Here is a 20,058-nt window from a genome sequence, read left to right as displayed (position 1 = left end):
TTTGGCCTGCAGCCACAAGTGGGACTGCACACAGAGATTGTTTCCAGAGCTATTAAAAAAGTGTCTGTGCATCACTGTGGAGTTAATCTGCGGTTAGAGCAGCTAAGTAGGGATTACTGAGGGCTGGTTGCATGTCACTTCCATCCTGTGCAGATTTCAGTGCATACTGCTTTCTGCAAGCAGCTGTTTTATTCCTTTTTATTCTCTCTTTCTAGTGATGGCTACACTGCAGTTACCAGCCACAAACCTGGCAAACTTGGCAAACTTACCACCAGGCACCAAGCTGTACCTCACCACCAACAGCAAGAACCCTTCTGGGAAAGGAAAACTGCTGCTGATACCCCAAGGAGCCATACTGCGAGCCACAAATAATGCCAGTTAGTCTTGCAGGGATATCTAATGAGTTAAATCATGTAATCACTACATAATTAATATGTTTGGCATTTTTGCTAGAAAGCATCCTGGTGCTGTGGAAATCCCTAATGGGATAGGGTTTCTTTGTTCATAGCAACCCATAGGTGGTGCTTTTTAAGGATGAAACCCCTCAAGTGGCTTTTGTTTTCAGTGGAGCTGCTTTTCATGCTGTGCTGTCAATGCAGAAATGTTTTTTTGGTTAATAGGCCTGTGGATGGAACTCCCAGTGAAATACCTGCAGCTGGGGCAGTCCAACTTTGATAATCTCATTGGCAGCAAGGAAGATCAGATACTTGTGATATCTATGACAGAGCCATGAGTATTTTTTTACCTGTGTTTCTTAATGAGAGACTGCAAAAAGTCACTGTTCAGGCTGTTCCTTCTGCAGACAGAGCAATATCAAAGTGTTACTTTGCAAATTACCACTGCTTGGTGTCCATGATCTGTTATTCTGTGAACAAAATGGTGTTGACAGCCAGTGAAATTAAAATGAAGAAGCCAGTGAGATTGAGTGTTTGCAGAGCTTTTGCTGCACGTCCATAACCAGCATAAGAGTGATGAAAAGATTGTTCTTTTGTTGGACAGCATTTTTATTTCATAGTAAGTTCAGAACAGCCTGAAAAGAGCTTTGCTTGTCCACCAGCCCTCCTTATCTCCCCAGCAGCTCCTCTTGTTCATGGCATTAGCTGAGCTGTAAGAGAGCACAGCTGAACTCTTCTTTACTGAGTAATAACATTACTTGGCTGCAAAACATGTGGCACTAAATTTTTGGCAAAGTCTTTTCAAGTACCTATATATACAGGGATGCTTTAGCAGCTGGCACTGTCTGATTACCAAGGGGTCAAGTCTTTTCCTCTGGTTACAGGTCTGCAGTCTGGTTCTTCTACGAATAGTGGAGGAGGAGGAGGAGGAGGAGGAACCCAAAGCACAAGCAGTAACTTGTCCCAGCACCTCACCTATACCTCCTACATCCTGAAGCAGACACCCCAGGTGAGTGGCACGAGCCTCTCAGTGGAAGCACAGTGACATTGGGGCTGCAGGGGTGTTAGGTGGATGTCCTATGCTTCTGGAGAACATGAAACGTTCTGGGACTTGGGTGTCTGGGTCTCTCTTGTCTCTGCTCTGCCTCCATCAGAGGGTGTTCTGCAGCACGGAGGCTGCACCCAGCCCTTAGTGCAGGAGCATCCAGTGTAGTTAGCAGGGCCTTGTTTCAGAAGATGAAATCTTCTTGTGGCTGCATTATAGCCACAAGCTCTTACCTGTTGTTGACACTGGTAGATTTCTGTTGTCTCTTAAGTGTGTTTCAAAGTGCTGACCCCCGATTTCCTTCTGGAGCAGGGCACCTTTCTGGTTGGCCAGCCTTCACCTCAGGGCTCTGGGAAGCAGCTGACTCCAGCATCAGTTGTTCAGGGCAGTGTAGGAGTTGGAGCATCTTCCACACAAGGACAAGCCCTAAAAGTGATCACGGGACAGAAAACAGCTCTGTTTACACAGGTAATGTGCAATGATGTGTTTCTCTCTTACTGGTTTTGTCAGATAGAGTACAGGAACCACGGCCACACATTATTGAGAGCGTTTCCTTTCCTAGTTGTTTGGCTTGATGTGGGGTTTTGTACAATTGTGGTGCTGGCTGTACCACGATGAGGAAAGCACACAAAGGCTTGCTTTCCTCACAGTACAGATTTCCAACTTTCTCTTCTCAGAGAAGGTCAGCTTGCAGTCTGGGTAAGCTTGTGGTTGCTGCTTTGTAAATGGGCTCTGGGATTTCTTAGTGAAATGGAGTTGGAGAAGTGAATAGAGCCAGGTGCAAAGTGTGCTTAAGCAGTTGAACTTTAGAAATGAGTCACCTGCTAAAGCTCTTAAAAATCTTTGGGTTTGGTACCCCTCAAAGGTTCTTCTTTTAAAAAGTACTAAGTAGTCTATGAAATTCAAATGCCCCAAGAGTACTTGCAATTGATTATCCAGAATTCAAGATTGATAGACATATTTGCCCAGTCAACACTTACAAAGTTGATTTCTGAGGTGATAATTTTGTTCCAGCAATTATTGCCAGAATTTGATTTTTTCAAAAGTATTTTGAAAATATTTTCTAGTAGTATAAAAAACATTTCTCTTGTTTGTTTTGTTGTTGTTGTTCTGTTTTGATTTGGTTTTTTTTTAATAATTTAAAACCCTAACTAATACACTGATTTCCTTATGCTGCATTCTTTCTCAAAGGCTGCATCCAGTGGACAGACCTCACTGGTGAAAATATCAGATGGGTCCATAAAATCAGTGCCTGCCTCATCCCAGCTCTCCAAACCTGGCACCACTGTGCTGAGAGTGTCAGGAGGTGTCATCACCACGGCTGCTGCTCCTGCCGTGGCCCTCCCCACAAACGGGGTGGCCCAGGTGAGAAACAGCCCTGCCAGTGTTGTGTAGTGCAGGGTTTGCACTCCTGCACACCAGTCCCAGGGAAGGACTTGTCCTGCCTCTCTCCCCTGTTGGTGTTCCCTGCAGTCAGCTTGCTGGAGGCTCTGCTCTTGCACCGAGCAGCTTTAGGCAGCCTGTGCTGCTGAGGGCACAGCCCTGCACAGTGCTCGCTGCCCCAGCTGCTGGGGCTGGCAGCAGCTGCTGCTGCGGGCAGGGGCTGTCCCTGCCCTCCTCCCCAGGGCACGGAACGTTTGTGTTCCTGGATTGAGGGCTCTTGTGAGTGGAGGCAGCCAGGGAATCCGGGTGATGCAGGCTGCCCACCTGGAGTGGAGCTGCAGTGCACGGAGAGGGAAGGAGGCAGCAAAATGAAGAGTGGAATTCACTCTGAGCCTGGTTTTTTCTGTGAGCCCCTGATCTGTGCCTCCCAAATGCCTGTGGAGAGTTGATGCCCTGCTGCCACAGCCTCCATTCTGTATGTGCCCTCATTGTGTGTGGGCTTTTGGATGTGAGCTTGAGAATCTCTTGCATCCAAACAATCGATAGATAAAAATTTGGGTTTGCTACTTTCATGACTTGTATTACCTTGTTGTGCTTAGTTTTGAATCACCTGTGACATGAAAAGGGATTTGTTATCCCTCTGCCCCTTATGCAGCAAACAGATAATGCAGCTTCCAGTTCATCATCTTCTGGAGCTCCAGCAGCAAAGACTCCTGGACAGCAACACCAGATCTGTGTAAGCCAGAGCCAGTCCACTTCCTCAGCAGTGAATAAGGCTGCGACTCCCAGTGTTGTAAGTGTTGCTTCCTTGATGACTACAGCAACGCCTGTGACAGGAAAAGCTACAGTATCAGGTATTAAACTCCGTCTTCACTCCTTTCCTAGAGCAAGTCAGAATCCAGGTGTGAGTTCTGTACATGTCTTCACTGTAAATGGAAGAATTGAGTCACCTGCATTTGCGAGTGTGTGAAAGTCATGCTTTCTAAAATATCTTATTAGTGTAACTTTTGGCTTAGCCGAGGAAATTTCTAATGATCTGGCATCCTTTTGATATTGACTGTATCTGTTACAAATAACAGCACAAGTTGCCCTTTGGTATTGGAGAGGGATTTCAGTTTTCATGCCAAGTTTTCACTGGAAGATGCATTTTGCCTGTCAGGAGCAGAGTGTGTCACTATTGAGATACCAGCAGTACTACAGACTTGATTCATTTGTGAAAGTGAAACTCCACTACTGTCCACAGAGAATGAGCAGAATTTGTCTCAGAGGCTTTTTGCATCTGCTCTTTTGGGATTGAAGAAGAGAGAGATGTTGATTAGAGGGAACTGGAGCCTTTGAAGTTAAAATTCATTAAGTACAGTGGAGTAGGCTGGATCTGGATCATTCAAGTTAATAAAAATGAGGTAATTAAATTGGGCTGCCCTTACGTGAAGGGGCATTCTCCTTATTTAGTTTTATTGTATTTCCAGCATCTTTCTTGTCAGGGAAGGCAAATACAGCAGGTCTGAGAGTTATGAGTTAAAAGTGGGAATTTTTGTTTAGATTAATTTACCTGCTGGCATGTTCTGTTCATTTGAAGGGGTTTCTTGTGAAGTGAAAGCAGAGTAAGAAAAGAGAAAGTGACACTGAGCTCATCTGACAGTGTCTTTTTGAAGCAGCTCTTCTTGTTTCCTCTCTAGTCAGACTTAAACTTCTCCTTTCTCATGGGTGTATTTTACCCAGAGCTTGAAAATAAACAGCATAGACTGCTAAGACTGACAGAATCCTGCAGGAAGCAATTCAGTATTTTTCTCTTTGCAAGGAAAGCAGCCAGGTGGGTTTTTTGGAGGAAATAAGCCATACTAAATAGTTTTCAGATGAAAACTCCCATTTAGGTGTCAGAATGCTGTCTGGATTTTGTTTTGGGCATTTTTTTATAACCTGAGGCATTGACTTCATTGTGGAAAACTCTTTCTTCAAGAATCTCAGAAAAAACAGTGGCTATAAAACAGTTATTTCAACGTAATAACAAAGAAAAACTCAAAACTGTTAGAATTCTGAACATTTGTGCTTTTAAGGGCAACGTTTTGAAAAGGATTTCAAACTTTCCCTTGTTACCAAGCCTGCCCACCCACCAGGCTGATAGGATTTGTTGAAAGGTCCCTTCTTAACAGCCTTGCTGTTGTGCCCCCTGCTGTCCTGTCCTGCCCTGACACATCAGTGCCATTCCTGACACAAAGGAAGGGGTGGCACTAGGTGAGCCTTCCTGCCTGGAGGTGAAAGCTTAACTGAGCCGTGCTGGGCATCCTGAAAAACCAAGACATCTTCACCAGAACTTGCATGTTTACTGCTTGGAAGGCAGCTGTGTTTCAGTACTACTACTACTAATGTCAAAACAAATCATAGGTACAAAATTGCCATGGTGAGACTAAGAAGTTTATTGTTGTCAATGGTTTAAAATAGATGCCTGCTAAATTTCCACAATCTGAACTAAAGTTAGTTACAGAATGAGTACAATTACATGGAAAATGTCCAGTTTACCAGCAGAAAGGATGGACATAGGCCCAAGTCACAGTGTTGGAGTGCTGGCTGTGGTGCCTTGGGGTGTCATCAGAAGGAGATGACATCTCCTTGTGGAGGAGAGAGCTGGCAGTCAGGTGATGAGCAGGCCTCACCCATGGGACTGTGGCACAACTTGGAGTCGTGCTGATTTCTCCTGGAGTTACTGAGTGCTGCCATTGATAATGCTGTTGGTATCTGAGTGTTCTGCTTGTTCTTTGGGCCTTGACTAAAATCAGGGGTTTAGTTCAGTCTCCAGTTTAATGCACTTCCAGCCTGATTAGCCATCCTTAGGGGTGTGCTCAGTGCACATTGCAGAGAGACTCACAACACTCAGTTCAGGTGTGTCCTCTGTCAGACCTACTGCACAGCAGCCTTGGGCTTGTCCCACAGTTGGAACAGGGTTGATTGTGCCCTGCTGAGTGCAGTGGGTGCTGCTAAGCTGAATTGCAGAGGTGTGAGTGGCACTGGGATACCTCCCTGAGAGCAGCTGTGTGAGTACAACAGAGCTGTAGTTCACTGGCTTACCACAGCCTTGAGAACAAGGTCTGGTCCTGACAAGAGTGTTTTACTCTGCTGAGCCTGCTTCAGTCGGAAGGTTTGTTACATCAACTTTTGCTTAAGATTCCTTGGGTAATGAGGAGATTTGCTTTACAACTCTCAGAGTGCTGTGCAGCATGTAAGAGTGTGCACGCTGCGGTGCAGCACTACAGCGTTCGAGCCATCGCTTGTGTCAGTGCAAACTCGTCCTGACAGCTCACCCAACTGTGGCTTGTTAAGAGGGTGGCAGTGCTAGGTTACATGCCACCCTGCTTCAAGCTGAAAGGGAGAGAAGTAGCTGGAGAAAAACTAACTGGTGTGTTTTATTTAACATTTTGTCTTCCGTTCTTCTTGCAGGGTTGCTAAAAATCCACTCAAATCAGTCTAGTCCACAGCAGGCTGTTCTGACAGTTCCCAGCCAGCTTAAACAGCTCGGTGTAAACACAGCTTCTGGAGGTGTTCAGACAATACTCATGCCTATGAACAAAGGTAAAGGGCAGAGGAGGATGACAGATGGTGTTTGGAAATCTCCTTTGACACAGGGTAGCACTTGGTCACTGTTGGCATACATGGTCGGAAGTAGAGATAGAAGAAATTGTAGCAAGGAATTCATCCCTAAGCTTTGTGCTGCAAAAAGAGTGTGTTGCTTCTGAAAATGTTAATTTGTTGCAGTGTATGAATTTGATTTTCTCTTCTTCTTTGTTGCCCCCCTCCCTTTTTTTTTTCTTTTTCCAGTGCTACAGTCACTTTCTACCAGCAAAATTTCAGCAGTCACAGCAGCGAGTACAGTTGTCCCCAGTCCCTCCACGGCATCCATTGCCAAAGGTAAAAAGGGATTTCTTAGTAAGACAGGTAGTAAAAAAAAAGCTGGTGCTGCTCTATGCAAGTGGCCTGACTATGAAAGTAGACTCCATGACTGTGGGTTCCTTTATTTCCATTATTATTAGAGTTTAAATCAAGTGAGAATGACGCATGGGGACTAGGAATTTAACAGTGACTTCCCCCTCAACAAATCCCACAGCATAGACGAGTACAGAGAAAAATGTGAATGTTCTAGAAAGTTACAAGGAGTACCTTAAACACTCATTGTTTCAGGCCATATTTGCAGAACTGCCATGAGCAGCAGGTATTGAACCCCAGGTCCTGCTGTTCTCAGCCTGTACTGGAGGTTGCTTTTCAGCAGCACTAGATGCAGACAGCACGTGTCTCTGTGCACACAGGGAGGAAGGAGACACACACAATCCTTCCCAGAATAAAGCATGGGGCAGAGATGACACACTTAAAGTCCAGTTCTGGCAGAACTGTTGTGTCTCTCTCCATCCCAGCTGTGACCAGACTGTCTGGTTATTTGGGTTCGGCACATCTCTCACTGCTTCTGTCTCACCAGAGTTCTGTCATAGACGTGAGAAAGTTCACATGTCAGAATCAGTGATGTCTTTAAAAAAGTTGTCACTTTGAAATGTCACTTCTTGTTAAAACTTGGTAGCTTTCTATCCTGGTCTTTGTTTGCAGACTGGCCAGGCAGTTCAGTGTAGATCAGGCAGTCATATGCAAAAGTACAGTTGATTATGCAGGTTTTCTGAGAAGGATGAGATGTGAGCGTGTGGAAATTTGTGGGGGGGAACATGTTCTGGTAGGTCTCTTTCAGCAAAATTGAAGGTCAAATGTGTTCATGCTTAGCAATGAGAATGCAAACAATAAATGAAGGGATGTTATGTAAGACCTCTAGTCTTACTGGAGTCTCACAAGACTGTCTGGTACTTTTGTCAAGCTGGCTGAACTTTCTGTCTTAAAATGTATTCTGTTTCTTTGAAGTTAAGATGGAGCCTGATTCAACAGGACAGAACTGCAGTTCCGTGGGTACCCAAGAAGGCCAAGCAGCAGTTAAAACAGAAGAGAGCTCTGAACTTGGGAATTACGTTATCAAGTAATTGTTTGTTTCTCTGTAAGGATTTCTGATCTTTGAAGTGCTGGGGAAATGGAGATGGTTCTAGGGATGAGTGAGGTGCTTTGACCTAGAAATACATTATAAAATCTGTCCCATACACTGCTGTATCTGTTCTAATCCTGTTGGGTGGCATTTGTTTCAGACAGTGTTGGCAACGTTTTATTTGTGCATGGATTTGTATGCACAGTTCATGAAAGGGGAGACATTATTTGAAGATTTGCAGTTGTTTTGGGCTTTGTTAAAATCACAAGCTGCTAAAGTCTCTTTCTCATCCTCTGCTTGGATAAGTCCCATTGCCACTGTGTGTCCTTGGTCAGGTCACACTGCACAGTGAAATGCAGCTCTGAAAAGGGGCTGAAATAAGTAGAACTGTCCACCTTCTGAACTCTCAAGTCTTGTTAAGCTCAGATACTTGTTTAATTACTTAGTATGAGGGCTGCTTTGCTTCAGAGTTAGAATTAAATAATAATGAGTATTCAATCACTGGATGCTGTGAAATGCAGTGTCTTGTTTGTGATGCTTTTGCAAGTACTTGTTAGTGTTTCTTCACCAGAACTCAGACTGCAGAATTTCCTCTGCATATTTCTTGCAGTGTGTAGGATGTCTCTTCTGCTCTTGATTCCTCCAACTTTCTTGTCTCTGTGTTTTGTAGAGTTTTGTTACCTCAGTGTATCCCTGCAGACACTACCCTGATGAGGAGTGTGTGTAAAAGACAGGAATAAATCTTCAGTCACTACACACTGAAAATTACACTAGTTATAAGATAACTATTGGAAAATAAAGTTCCTGACAGTTTAATAGCCTATGACTGGTTAAGTCAAGTCCCATAAATACAAAATTTCCCATGTTTCCTACTGGAAACACTAGTTGCCCCTCAAAGTCATGTTGCAGCTTGTGAGATAATGCAGGGATTTTCTCCAAGCCTGTCTTCAGTCTCTTCAGCCTGACAAATGCAGCTTCAGATGTGGACGTTTTTGCAAGAGGAAAGGCTGTTTGAGTACCTTCTCTGCATTGGGGTGTAACAGTTTATCTTCACGCTGCTATTTGTAATGCCTTGGAGCCAAAGACTTTAAACCATGCAGTGAGTTTGAAACCTGTGATTCATTGCATCCAACAGCAATCTTCACTGTGATTCTTTTTATCCCTTGCAGCATAGAATATTTGGAGAACATCCAGCAGCTTTTAACTGCAATAGTGAAGAAGGTTCCATTAATTGCTGAAAAAAGTAAGCAGTAAATGAAAAGGCTTTGCTCTGTATTGTCAGTGTATCAACAGAATGCCTTGCATACTCTGTAGCCACAGAAGTTATTAAAAGGTGAAATGAACTGAAGCCATTCTCCAAGAGAGTTTACCCCAGGGGTTACTCTGAAGATGCTTAGAATTAGGTTCTTCCAGTAAACTCAAATGTGTTGTTAACAGTTAAAATCTTTCATCTGTTGTTTTTTTTTTTCTATTAGAAATAGATTGTATTTCTTCACATAATGGCTGCAAGTAGGTCTTCTTTTTCCTGGTCTGCCCTTAATGGATTTGCTTTTTTGCTTTTCTTTTTTCTTTTTTTAAATTTAAAACTAGGGTTTCATCCAGCTGGCAAATACAGTAACATAGCTCAGCACTGAAATGTGTCTGTTATTGGGGTTAATCTTGTGTGGTACTTTATTATTTCATTCCTCTTACTCATGTTCATGAAAATGTATCAGGTTTCTTTGGTAATTATTGCACTTTGAATGAGCAGTCCTGGAGTCTGGGTAGAGCAGACCCTCTCAAGCAGAGGCAGCAGAAGGAGTGAGAGGCACAGTAAAGCTTTCATCACATGCAGCTCTCATGCTTTTGCCAGGAAATCTTTTCACTGTTGTTTCATTTTTATGTTGTAATGTGTTTGGAAAAAAAAAATCCAGTTTTCCAAAGGAAAATACTTTGTCTTAGACTTACAGGTCTAGATAATAGAGTTTTTTGGGGGAAAAGAGGCTTAAAGCAGCCTATAGCTACAGGTTCTGTGTGTGTGACCAAGAGGGTTTTGCATTCAAAAACCAGAGTAAGTCTCTCTTGGAAGGATCACACCATTTGTAAGAATTGATTGCAGTCATTGAGCCTGTGAGCATGAAAAGTATTTCCCTCCTCCTCTTTGCTAAATAAACATCAAACCTAGAATTCATCTTACGTCACTTACTGAAAATTTAATAGAGTTTTTGATTTTGTGTTTTTTCAGGTGAGGATGTAAGCTCTTTTTGTGCCAGTTCAGTGGAACAGTATTACAGCTGGAACATCGGGAAGAGGAGGGCAGCTGAGGTAATTCTCTCCTCCAGTGTTTCATAAGCAGTCACTAGGAACACAAGAAGGATTTCAGAAGTGTAGAACTTTCCTTGTTGTTTTCTGATTTGTTTTCTGAATAAACCTGTTACTTTAAATGGCAGCATTCCTTACTGCAAGGTGCACTGACTTGTGTACAGACAGTTTATTGTTCACAGGCTTTCTCAAGCAGAAAGGGTGCTGAAGGTCATTTTTCAGTTTATTTATAGTAAGATGGTTTTTGAAGCGTTTTAAAGCTCTAATTTTTTTCAAACTGATAGTGCTTTATCCTCATCTCTCCTCTGTGGCATGTTACAGTCAAGGGAATTTACCCAACGTACTTTATCTGTCTTGTTATGGGATTGTGTCTGCTTTCTGTAGGATGAAAATTGAGGGATCAGGCATAAGCACTACTAGTGCTGAAATAGATTGTCAGTTCACCAAAGATAAATATTTCAGTTAACTTGGACCTTTTGTATTGTGGTTTCCCTCTGTTTCTTCATAACTTTGCCATCTTGCTGTGGAATTTTACAGGGAAGGTGTTAACATTGCATTAGATCCTCTGCTGTTGCCAGCTTAAATGATCAAAGAGTTTAACCAGATTTTAAGAACATATTTTGCTCTAGTGGATTTCTTGCACCATGCCATCTTTGGTGTTACTTGGGAGATGAAACATTTCAAGTCAAGACAAATGTGACTAGGCCCCTGTAAATGTGTGTCCCTTTTATTGGGATTGGTTTTTGGATGATAAAGCAAAGTTTAAATGACCTGTCAGAATTCAGTCTGACTCCTGAGAAAATCATGTTCCTTTTTGGTTTCCTTTGCAACCTGGATGATGGTTCTGGGCTGTAAGCTAACCATAAATGTTCTAGCCAGTGTGATGAGCTTTCTCTTTGGTTGGTCACAGTGGCAACGAGCACTGACAGTGAGAAAGATCCTGCAGGAAATCGTAGAGAAGCACCCCAGGTTTCAGAGTATCAGCCCCCTGAAAACAAAGCACGTGGTGCACTGGTGTCGGTGCCATGGCTACACACCCCCTGACCCCGAGACCCTGCGCAGCGAGGAGGACTCCATCGAGGACGTGCTGACACAGATAGACAGTGAGCCAGGTGAGTGTGGAGGGACAGGAGCTGCTCTCTGCCAAGGACACTGTTCATTAAATGCCTGTGTACAGGCACATCTGGAGAGGGGGATCCCTGCTTCCTTTATTTTCACTTCATTCACTCTGGAGATGGTAAGGGCAGGCCTGTGAGTGTGGCTGTCCCTGCTCCCTGTCAGTCCTGGTGTCTTTCTGGGGCTTCCCTTGGTTTTTGGTGTGCTTTGGGGCCCTTGGAGGCTCAGTGTAGATGAATCTCCTGAAAGATGATCCTTGCTCCACAATGTGATCATTTAGAAGTGGATACACAAAGTAAGCAAGGGAGTAATGGCATTTCTGCCCTTGGGTAGGCATAGCCTCTGTTAAGACTTACCATGCAAACACTGTGAATGAGTTCAGGTACAGAACAAAAAAAGCCAAACCTGGCAGTGGCAGTGTGGAGCTCAGTGGGGGTTAAGTTACCTCCAAAAGTGAGGTGAATTGGCTCGTGTGAAGCTTCATGCTATGTATTACAGCTGCTACATTGTTCCACTAGCATAGCACTAGAATCTGCTCAGTTCATTTCAGTATTTATTAAAATCACATATTTAATTTCACTGATTCTTCACAGTTAAGCACTCCTGTTTCCCCTTCAGATAATCGCTTTCCAAAAGCTGAATGTTTTTCTGTTCTGATCATACAAGGGTTTAAGGTATTTCACAGAAGTGTATGGAATTGGTTATATGTTGTAAAATCTGGCCCTGCATTGCAGCTGCTGAAGGTGGAAAGCAAGCCTACATCCACCTTAAAATATTTTTATCTACATCACTGTATTTGTGTTTGTCTTTGAAGAGTAGCACTGTTTACTGCATAGCTTTGCACTGAAGGTTTTACTGGCTTGTGTCAGTAATGCAGAGAAGAGGTTCCCTTTTGCCATTCCACTGTGAAACTGATTTTTTCTTAAGAAGCAAGATAATGCTTGTCACAATGTAAAAGATGATTTAGCACTACATGCTGCCTACATGTAAAAGCTCCACTTCTCTAAGCAAGTTGAAGAGCATCAGACTGATTTGCCAGTTGCCAAAAAGCTTAAAAAGCTTCTGTGAGAATGTTTTGGAGACTGACATGAGCCTGGTTTTGTGTGAAATGCAGCCTCCTTGATTGGTGTAGGAGCAGATGTGGGAGAGAACCATGAGTGTCATGAAGATATAATTAGAAGGCTCTCAATGACTGTTTGCATTTCTGTTCATCCTTATATTTGGTAGGCACTACAAAAATAACTTGCAATTACCTTAATTTCTTACCATATTTTGAGTGTTCATTTGTTTATAAACAGCTTTCTATAACCTATCATGTGTTTAATTGATTGCTTCTATTTCAGAATACCCTTCATCTTACAGCAGTGGTGAGGAGCTGTGCCGAAAACTGGAGGAACTACAGCAATTTCTGAAACAAGAGCCAGAACACGAAGAGGAAGTAGATATTCTCAACTTTAGTGAGCCATTAAAAATAAACATTAAGAAAGAACAGGAGGAGAAGCAAGAAGAGATGAAGTTCTACATGGCTTCCTTGCCTGCATCAGAGTTTGTGAGGGATACTGCTGAGAAGGTAATAAGTGAATCATAAAGCTAATTAGAACTGTTGTTAAGCTAGTTGTGCTCTTACATTTATTTAGTTGCATTTCTTTCATCTATATAGGCCTTGGGACTTTTAAATGAAATTTTTCATGCATACCCTGGAAAAATTGAGCCTTCTGACTCAAGACATGCAGCTGCCAGTTCTGGCAGGGGAAAGGGAAGAATGCCAGCTGGGAGCTCACTTCAGAGTAGCTGTTTTGCAGGGTTCAGTACAGAAAAACCATCTTGAAAGGCTAAAAGGAAGGATAAATGAAGGATGAGGAGCACCAGCACTGAATTCTTCCTGTCCCATCATGCGAAAGATGTGGACTTGTTGGACCAATGCTGTGTAATAGTTCCTGAAAAGGAGCTGAAAACTCAGCAATCTTCTCATGGCAGCATGAGAGAGAGTAAACTGATTTGGCGTGTAGGAAAGAGTGTACCATGGCAGCAGGAGGGGTTTGCATGGAGCAGCTGTTGGAGAAAGAGGAGATCCCCGTCCCCACCTCACCTGCTGACACCAAGGGACAAATCCCTGGTTCTGCAGTGTGTCTGGTCTCTTGCTCCATAGGTGACAAAGGCACGGGCACAATGAGAGTGGAGCTGAGGGATGAAACACTCCTTTGATGTGGAACTCCTGTGCCGGGAGTACTGTTTAAAGTGGTTTCAGTGGCCACGGTTGGGTGCAGGAAAGGTGATGAGTAGATGGATTGAATATATGTACAGTTTTAAAATAGGGCTTCCATTCTCAACCTGAAGATACCCAGTGCAGCCTGGGTTTTGTGTGGACTTTCTGAAACTAAAACTAAAACCTGCTTTTGTTTCCTCTGACTTTCAGAGGATTTCTGCAGGCTATGCTAATTTTACCCAGATTTTTTTTAAATTAAGTCTGAGATTATACTGCTTGAAAGCTCTGTATGTCTACTTGCTTCTCTTTTAATTACCCTTTGTAATAGAGGTTTTTTTGTTAATCTTATCTAATTCTAGTACAATGTGAGTTGTGTTTTTTGATATACTAATTCTTTTTTTTTGTCTTGTATTTTATAGATAGGGATTTCTTTTCAACCTACTGAGGTACAAAAGAATGTTTATGCATCTGTAATAGAAGATATGATTTTAAAGGTAAGAAATTACTTCACAGGAAGGGCTTGTCTGTATTAACTAAGTAGTTAATAAAGCAATTAGAAAAAGAGATGGAATATCTTTATTTATGTGCATTTGTCAAATCAAAGTCTGTCGTTCTGCATGGATAGATGCATAGCTGCCCAAAGAGGGTTATACACTTTAGTGTGGGTTTTCAGTTTTCTGATTTGTTGGCTTGAACACAGAATAGTGATTTGCAAATTCTCACCAGCACTAAGATACTGACTCATTCTGTAATTTTGAAAGTACTTCTTGCGTTGTCCTTCTCTTCAGAACTGGGGGGGAAATCTTTCACTTCGTGTAAGACTTGGCTGTTTTATACAAGGTTAGCTATATTTTCCTAAATACTGCTCAGTTACTTTACCCAGGTTGTCTCTGCTGCGAGATTGCTGAATTCCTGCAGACAGTAACAATTCTGCCATGTGTGAGAAACTATTTCTCTGTCATAATCACTTCTGGAAAAACGGAGAAATGGTTTTGCACCAAAATTTGAACAGCAGGGATCTGGAGTTCTTGGGCCTGGACTGAAGGCTAACACAGATTATTTCTAGCAGCACTCTGGTGTATTTCATGCCAAAGATGATTTTGGGATTGTTTTTACAGACTGCAGCTTATCAGAAGATGAGTTTTGCAAAAGCTGATTGATTCCAGGTGGCACACGCACTCAAGTGCATGCCTGTTCTGTTCCCTGTTATTTGCCAGAGCTGAACTCTGATACAGATAAATCCATTTGTAGACACAGATTTCAGCCATCAGGTTGCTGCATTACAATTGTAGAGTTATGCCAGCTTTCTTCACTGAACGTTGCAGAAACCTCTCCTCTGGTCTTGATCCAGCACAGAAAGCCAAGAGCCTTAATTAGCTTTTGACTGAACCTTGGTTAGGCCAAGTGTTGGGTGTGTGGCTGCCCAGGCTGGGAGGTTTCTGTGAGGGTGTCCTGTCACAGGCCTGGTGACCACAGGGAGAGGGCTGGGATGCAGGTGCTGGCTCCCAGGAGAATATCTGCAGTCTGCCATGTACAACACCAGCTCTGGTGTGTGGGAGGAAGGGTTCTGAAATGCTCTTGAAAGCTCTGGCTCTGGAACGCTTGATCCACCCTGCTGGGCATGTACAGCTCTGCAGGTCTGGAGGGAAAATAGGCTGGGCAGTTGCAGCCTGAGCTCTGTGCACTTCTGGGTCTCTTTTTGTTAAATAAACTCATGTCTTAAACTCACTTGGGTGTCTTGAACTCAAATGTTGATCATTTGAGGATTGAAGCCAGCCAGAATTTCAGCTGCTTTTACACTGACACTTGAGCAAATATGAAGATCCTTTGCTGTTTTGGTCATGCTGCCTCCTAATGGTGTCTCTTGTCACAGGCCACTGAGCAGCTGATGAGTGATATCCTACGGCAGGCGCTGGCTGTGGCGTACCAGACAGCTCCTCACAACAGGTACAGCACGGGCTGCCTGCCACCACTCACTGCCACCACGGCCCTGAGGGTGACATGGCTTCGGGAATTCAGTCAGGCTCTGTGTGGCTCAGACCACCAGACTGAGGGAATTTGTGGACTGTACTCTTGACAAGAACCAAGCCTTAAGAGAGGTTTGTCATTTTGTGGTTCCCTAGTGGGAAAGGATGGAAACACAAACACAAACATTAAAAACCAAGGCAGGATTCTCTGGTGTTGCCATGCCTCAGAGGCAGATGACCTGTTTCTGCAGAGCCACACTGGAGGGACCTGCTCACTCTTGTCCATCTCTGCTGTGTAGACAGCTTAGCCATAGCCTACCAGAACTTAAACAACCTAAATAATCCCTTTTTTTTACTGTTACACACTTTTTTGCCTCAAATGCTGAGAGATTATTATAGAATCATAAAATGATTTGTATTGAAAAGACCTTAAAAATCATCTTGTTCCATCCCCTGCCATGTGCGGAGCCACCTTCCAGTATCTCAGGTTTCTCCAAGCCCCATCCAGCCTGGCCTGGGACACTTGCAGGGATCCAGGGGCAGCCACAGCTGCTCTGGGCACCCTGTGCCAGGGCCTCAGCACCCTCACTGGGAAGAAGGTTTTTTTTAATATCTAATGATTAGGCCACATTTTGATTTCTGTTCAGCAGCATGATTTGGGATAGCTTAAATTGATTTAAAAAACCCCAAACACTATAAGAAAATGCTCAGTTTAAGTATTCACTTGTATACAATATATAAATATTTACATAATACATTAAAAGGTATGTATACATGTTATATATAGAAGTACATACACAACAATTATGCTATACAAGTTCAAGAATTCATACTCCAGTATTTGATTTTCCTGTCCAATGCCCAAGAGGTTCCCCCTAGTCATTTGAGTGGCTTTTTTTTGTGCTGTGATATTTTAATGCTTTCCCTGCATTACTCTAACACCTGCTCTTATATCCTTTTTTGCTTTGATTGTTATTTTTGACTTGCTGCTTTATGGACATGTGGTTTTCTGTGTGTTATAATAGCATTTCTGCTGCATTCCCTGCAGGACTCCAAGAGAGATCACAGTGATGAATATTCACAAAGCCATCTGTAATATTCCGTTTCTTGACTTCCTCACAAACAAACATATGAAGATACTAAATGAGGAGCAATGAAGTAGAGCAGAGAAGGTGCTACAGGAAAGGTGGATTTATGACTGAAGTTGGGCTGACAAATCCAGCATTTCTGTAGGACACTATTACACTTATAACATTGGGCTACTAGATTGTTACCTCCAACTAAAGATGCACCTTAATGCAACAAAATGATGCTCTGTTCCAAATCAAGTTGTTAAATGTCAGTGTTTACTTGGTAAGTGTATGTTCAGTGGCTGAACAAACATTGTCAGTTTGCATCAAGTTGCTAGCTGTGAGAGACTCCACAGGCCTGGTCCCTCTGAGACGGCTCTGCTGATGAGACTGAACTGGTTTTTAAGATGAGAAATGATGGTTTTTAATGCAGTCTGCATACGAGTTGGTTTCCCCATGCAGTGAGCAGGGCACTTGCTTTGGCACTCTGAATATGGGATAAGTCTAAGGCAGCTCTGTAAGGCAGGCCGTGTGAGTAGATGGGTGGATTTGGGGGAGCAGAGCGCTGATGCCAGCAGCAAATTTGGCCATTCCTGCCTGAGCATGATGTGTGTGACTGAGAAAACAGCTGGGTAGGTTTGTCAGCAGCTTATTCAGCTAAGTGTCACCTAACCAAATTCCTTGCCTCCTCCCTAGAGGAGGTGTCAGGTGCCACCTTTCTTAGTTACCTTGGAAAGGGTAGACTGGCATGGCACATCCTCAGGCAAGACAAACAAACCACGATCAGGCTTGGGAAGATTTGCCTGACCACTTGTCCTGCATGGGAAGGGAGAGGAACAAAGACAATATTCAGGGTTTGTGGGCTTGGGCTGGCTGAAAGGCTCCGCTCGCCCAGCGAGCGCCTCCCCAGGCTGCCAGAAGGTTTGAAGGGTGCTGGAGGGCAGATGGCCAGCGGTGTTGTACAAGTCTTAATGTTGTAGCAGCGTTTGCCAAGTCTCAGCCTAAACTGCTAAAGTGGGAGAAGCACTGCTTTGGATTAAGTTCTGTTCAACGCAGAGAGGCCTGGTGGGATCGAAAAATCAAAGATTTTCTGCTCATGGGGAGATCTTCTGATGTCTTGACTGCAGGAAGAAGTTCTGCTACTAACCCCAAGCACTTAAGCTGTCTCAGGAAGGCCACTGGTGAGGGAGACGTGTCTGCAGCCTGGCTATCAACACCTTGCTGAGGAAAGCTTTGTTGACAACATCCTGACCACCCACATCCACCACCCCTTTGTCCTGCCCCATGGGTGCTTGCTGGCAGTGTGAACAAGCCGTTGTGAAGCTGGTGGGACTGCTGTGGGACTGTTGTGCTTTCAGCATGCTTGTTTTGTCTGGCAGTGCTGTCATGGGTGGAGCATGGGCCAAACAGCCAGAACCTGCAGTGCGCTGATCTCAGTTGGGTCTCTGATCTGCTGCATGGCCTTTGATTTAATCACTCTGTGCCTCAGTTTCCCCAGCTCTGAGCATGGGGAGCAGGATACCTACCTCACAGGGGTGTACTGAGGCCTCGCTCTCGTTGGTGCCGTGCTTTGACAATACAAAGCCTTTTATTAACATTAAACTACAGTTATCTTTCTTGGCCTGGGGTAGGAGCAGAATGTCATCTTTTGGTGCTTTTTTGGGGCTAGAAGACAGGCAATGTTTACTATAGTAACATGCAGGAATTGTGAAAAAAGCTTCAGTTAGAGGTTTCAGACTTGGAAGGAGAGTAGTGTAAGTTTGATGCAGTTGATAAACTGAAGAAAGCACTGTGTACTTCAGATGGGATGCCACCTGTCTTCTCTACCTTAAATAAAACCAAGGTCTGCAGGAAAGCCCCTCTCAGTTCATCACAGGTAACAGGGAGCCGCAGTTCTGTTGAATATAAGAGTGGCAGAACCTGACCCCTGAATCTAGGAAATGGGACCAATGGATGAAATCCAAACAGCATTCAGAGAAGGACTTAAATGCCCCCTAGGAAGGACATTACAGATGCTCAGGATTCAAAAGCTAATCCTGGCTTGTTCGGGTGAGCTGAGTGCAGGATTGCCTGTGAAAGGAAAGGGCACAGCTTAGCCCTGACATTACTTTATCAGCAGAGGTCAGTGTGATGGGGTTGAGCAGCAGTGATTATGTTTCAGCTCAGTGTTGATTTGGGAGGAATCCAGGTAGCTGGGGAGCTGCAGGTTCCCTGCTTTGGAGGCTGTAGTGAACTTGGGGTCTGTACTGCTTTCAGGCATCCCTGAACACTTGATGAACAAGAAGGGCACTTTCAGGATCCCTGTCACTGTCATGACAGCCTGCAAGTTCTGTGGGAACAGCCTTTGGGCAAACTCAGTCATGCTGTGATCTGCAGTGACCTCGAGTACTGTGTGCCACAATATAAAAAAAAGACATTAAGCTTTGGAGAGCATCCAAAGGAGGGTCACAAGGATGGCGAGGAGTCTGGGGGAGAAGCTGTAGGGAGAGCAGCTGAGGTCACTTGCTCTGTTCAGCCAGGAGGAGACTGAGGGGAGACCTCATTGTGGTCTTCAGCATCCTCCCGAGGGGCAGGTACCAGTCTCCTCACCAGTGACTGGTGAGAGGACCTGAAGGAATGGCATGAACTGAGTTACAGGAGGTTTAGGTGGAATATCAGGAAAAGATTGTTCACCCAGAGGGTGGTTGGGAACTGGAACAGGCTCCCCAGGGCAGTGGGCACAGCACCAAACCTGTCTGAGTTCAAGAAGTATTTGGAGAATGCTCTCAGACACGTGATGTGGATTGGGGTGACCTGTGCAGGGCCAGGAGCTGGACTCGGTGATCCTTGTGGGTCCTTTCCAACTCAGCATGTTCTGTGGTTCTGTACACATGCATTTCCAGCCCCTGCCTCTTGCAGGCTTTGTTTCTGGGATGCTGATAACACCCAGAGCAGCTTTTGAGGATGCAGGAACTCATCTTTGGGCATTTGTTTGCAAATTGTGGCTTCTTTGCCTGTGTCCTGCTTTTCTGTGAGGAATGGAGTTTCAGAAAAAGTCCTGAACCTGGCCCTCAAGTAGGCAGGTACAGACCCCTTGTTCTTAACGGGGTTCTTGTAGTGGAAATCTATTGCTACATTTCTGAGCAACCACAGGTTATTCTCCTAGGAGATGCTATATTATTAGTATATAAAGTTTGCTGAAGAAAAATAAACTGTTAAAAGCAGATAGAAAATGACACATTTGTTTAGTTCTTCAGATGTAGGAAATGTTGTTGCAACAAGTTCTTTGCATTTTGAATAGTGGTGGGAGAAAAATTTGTGGATGAGAAGTTCCTGTGGGAATTGCTTGGAGATAAGATAGAGGTTGTGGAATTTCACACATCCCTTCAGGTGTTTGTGGAATGCTACAGGTGCGGTGTGTTGAAATGTTATGGTATATTTCTCTGGCTTTCTGAAAAGTTTAAGATCTCTTTACGGATATTGCCCCTGTTTGTAATGCTGAGTGTTTAAATCCTTCATGTTATCTGTATTATACTGTATAATTGTGTAATATACGTATGTTTACAATAAATTCTTTTATTAGCTGTG

The 20,058-nt window shown here is 43.8% G+C and overlaps 1 protein-coding gene across 6 annotated transcripts in view; it reads left to right on the top strand.

Moving 5' to 3' along the window:
* YEATS2 (YEATS domain containing 2) overlaps positions 1 to 20,058 on the top strand; it is a 48,172-nt gene extending 28,114 nt beyond the window's left edge. For 3 of the 6 annotated variants that reach the window (XM_063408786.1, XM_063408783.1, XM_063408784.1), the window contains 15 exons: positions 216 to 377; positions 1,280 to 1,404; positions 1,753 to 1,908; positions 2,632 to 2,805; positions 3,479 to 3,677; positions 6,259 to 6,390; positions 6,637 to 6,726; positions 7,717 to 7,828; positions 9,001 to 9,074; positions 10,056 to 10,135; positions 11,043 to 11,244; positions 12,592 to 12,818; positions 13,874 to 13,948; positions 15,328 to 15,401; positions 16,470 to 20,058. In XM_063408786.1, the coding sequence (XP_063264856.1) occupies positions 216 to 377; positions 1,280 to 1,404; positions 1,753 to 1,908; positions 2,632 to 2,805; positions 3,479 to 3,677; positions 6,259 to 6,390; positions 6,637 to 6,726; positions 7,717 to 7,828; positions 9,001 to 9,074; positions 10,056 to 10,135; positions 11,043 to 11,244; positions 12,592 to 12,818; positions 13,874 to 13,948; positions 15,328 to 15,401; positions 16,470 to 16,578 (1,991 nt within the window). In that variant the 3' untranslated portion in view covers positions 16,579 to 20,058. Of the gene's footprint in view, positions 1 to 215; positions 378 to 1,279; positions 1,405 to 1,752; positions 1,909 to 2,631; positions 2,806 to 3,478; positions 3,678 to 6,258; positions 6,391 to 6,636; positions 6,727 to 7,716; positions 7,829 to 9,000; positions 9,075 to 10,055; positions 10,136 to 11,042; positions 11,245 to 12,591; positions 12,819 to 13,873; positions 13,949 to 15,327; positions 15,402 to 16,469 lie in introns of those variants that run through there. The other 3 variants (XM_063408785.1, XR_010081658.1, XR_010081659.1) reach the window with 3 other exon arrangements.

This window comes from Prinia subflava, chromosome 11 (genome assembly GCF_021018805.1).
Source record: "Prinia subflava isolate CZ2003 ecotype Zambia chromosome 11, Cam_Psub_1.2, whole genome shotgun sequence".
NCBI classification, from domain to species: Eukaryota; Metazoa; Chordata; class Aves; order Passeriformes; family Cisticolidae; genus Prinia; species Prinia subflava.
The sequence above is the reverse complement of the archived record's forward strand: the minus strand, read 5'-3'. Positions and strand labels throughout refer to the sequence as shown.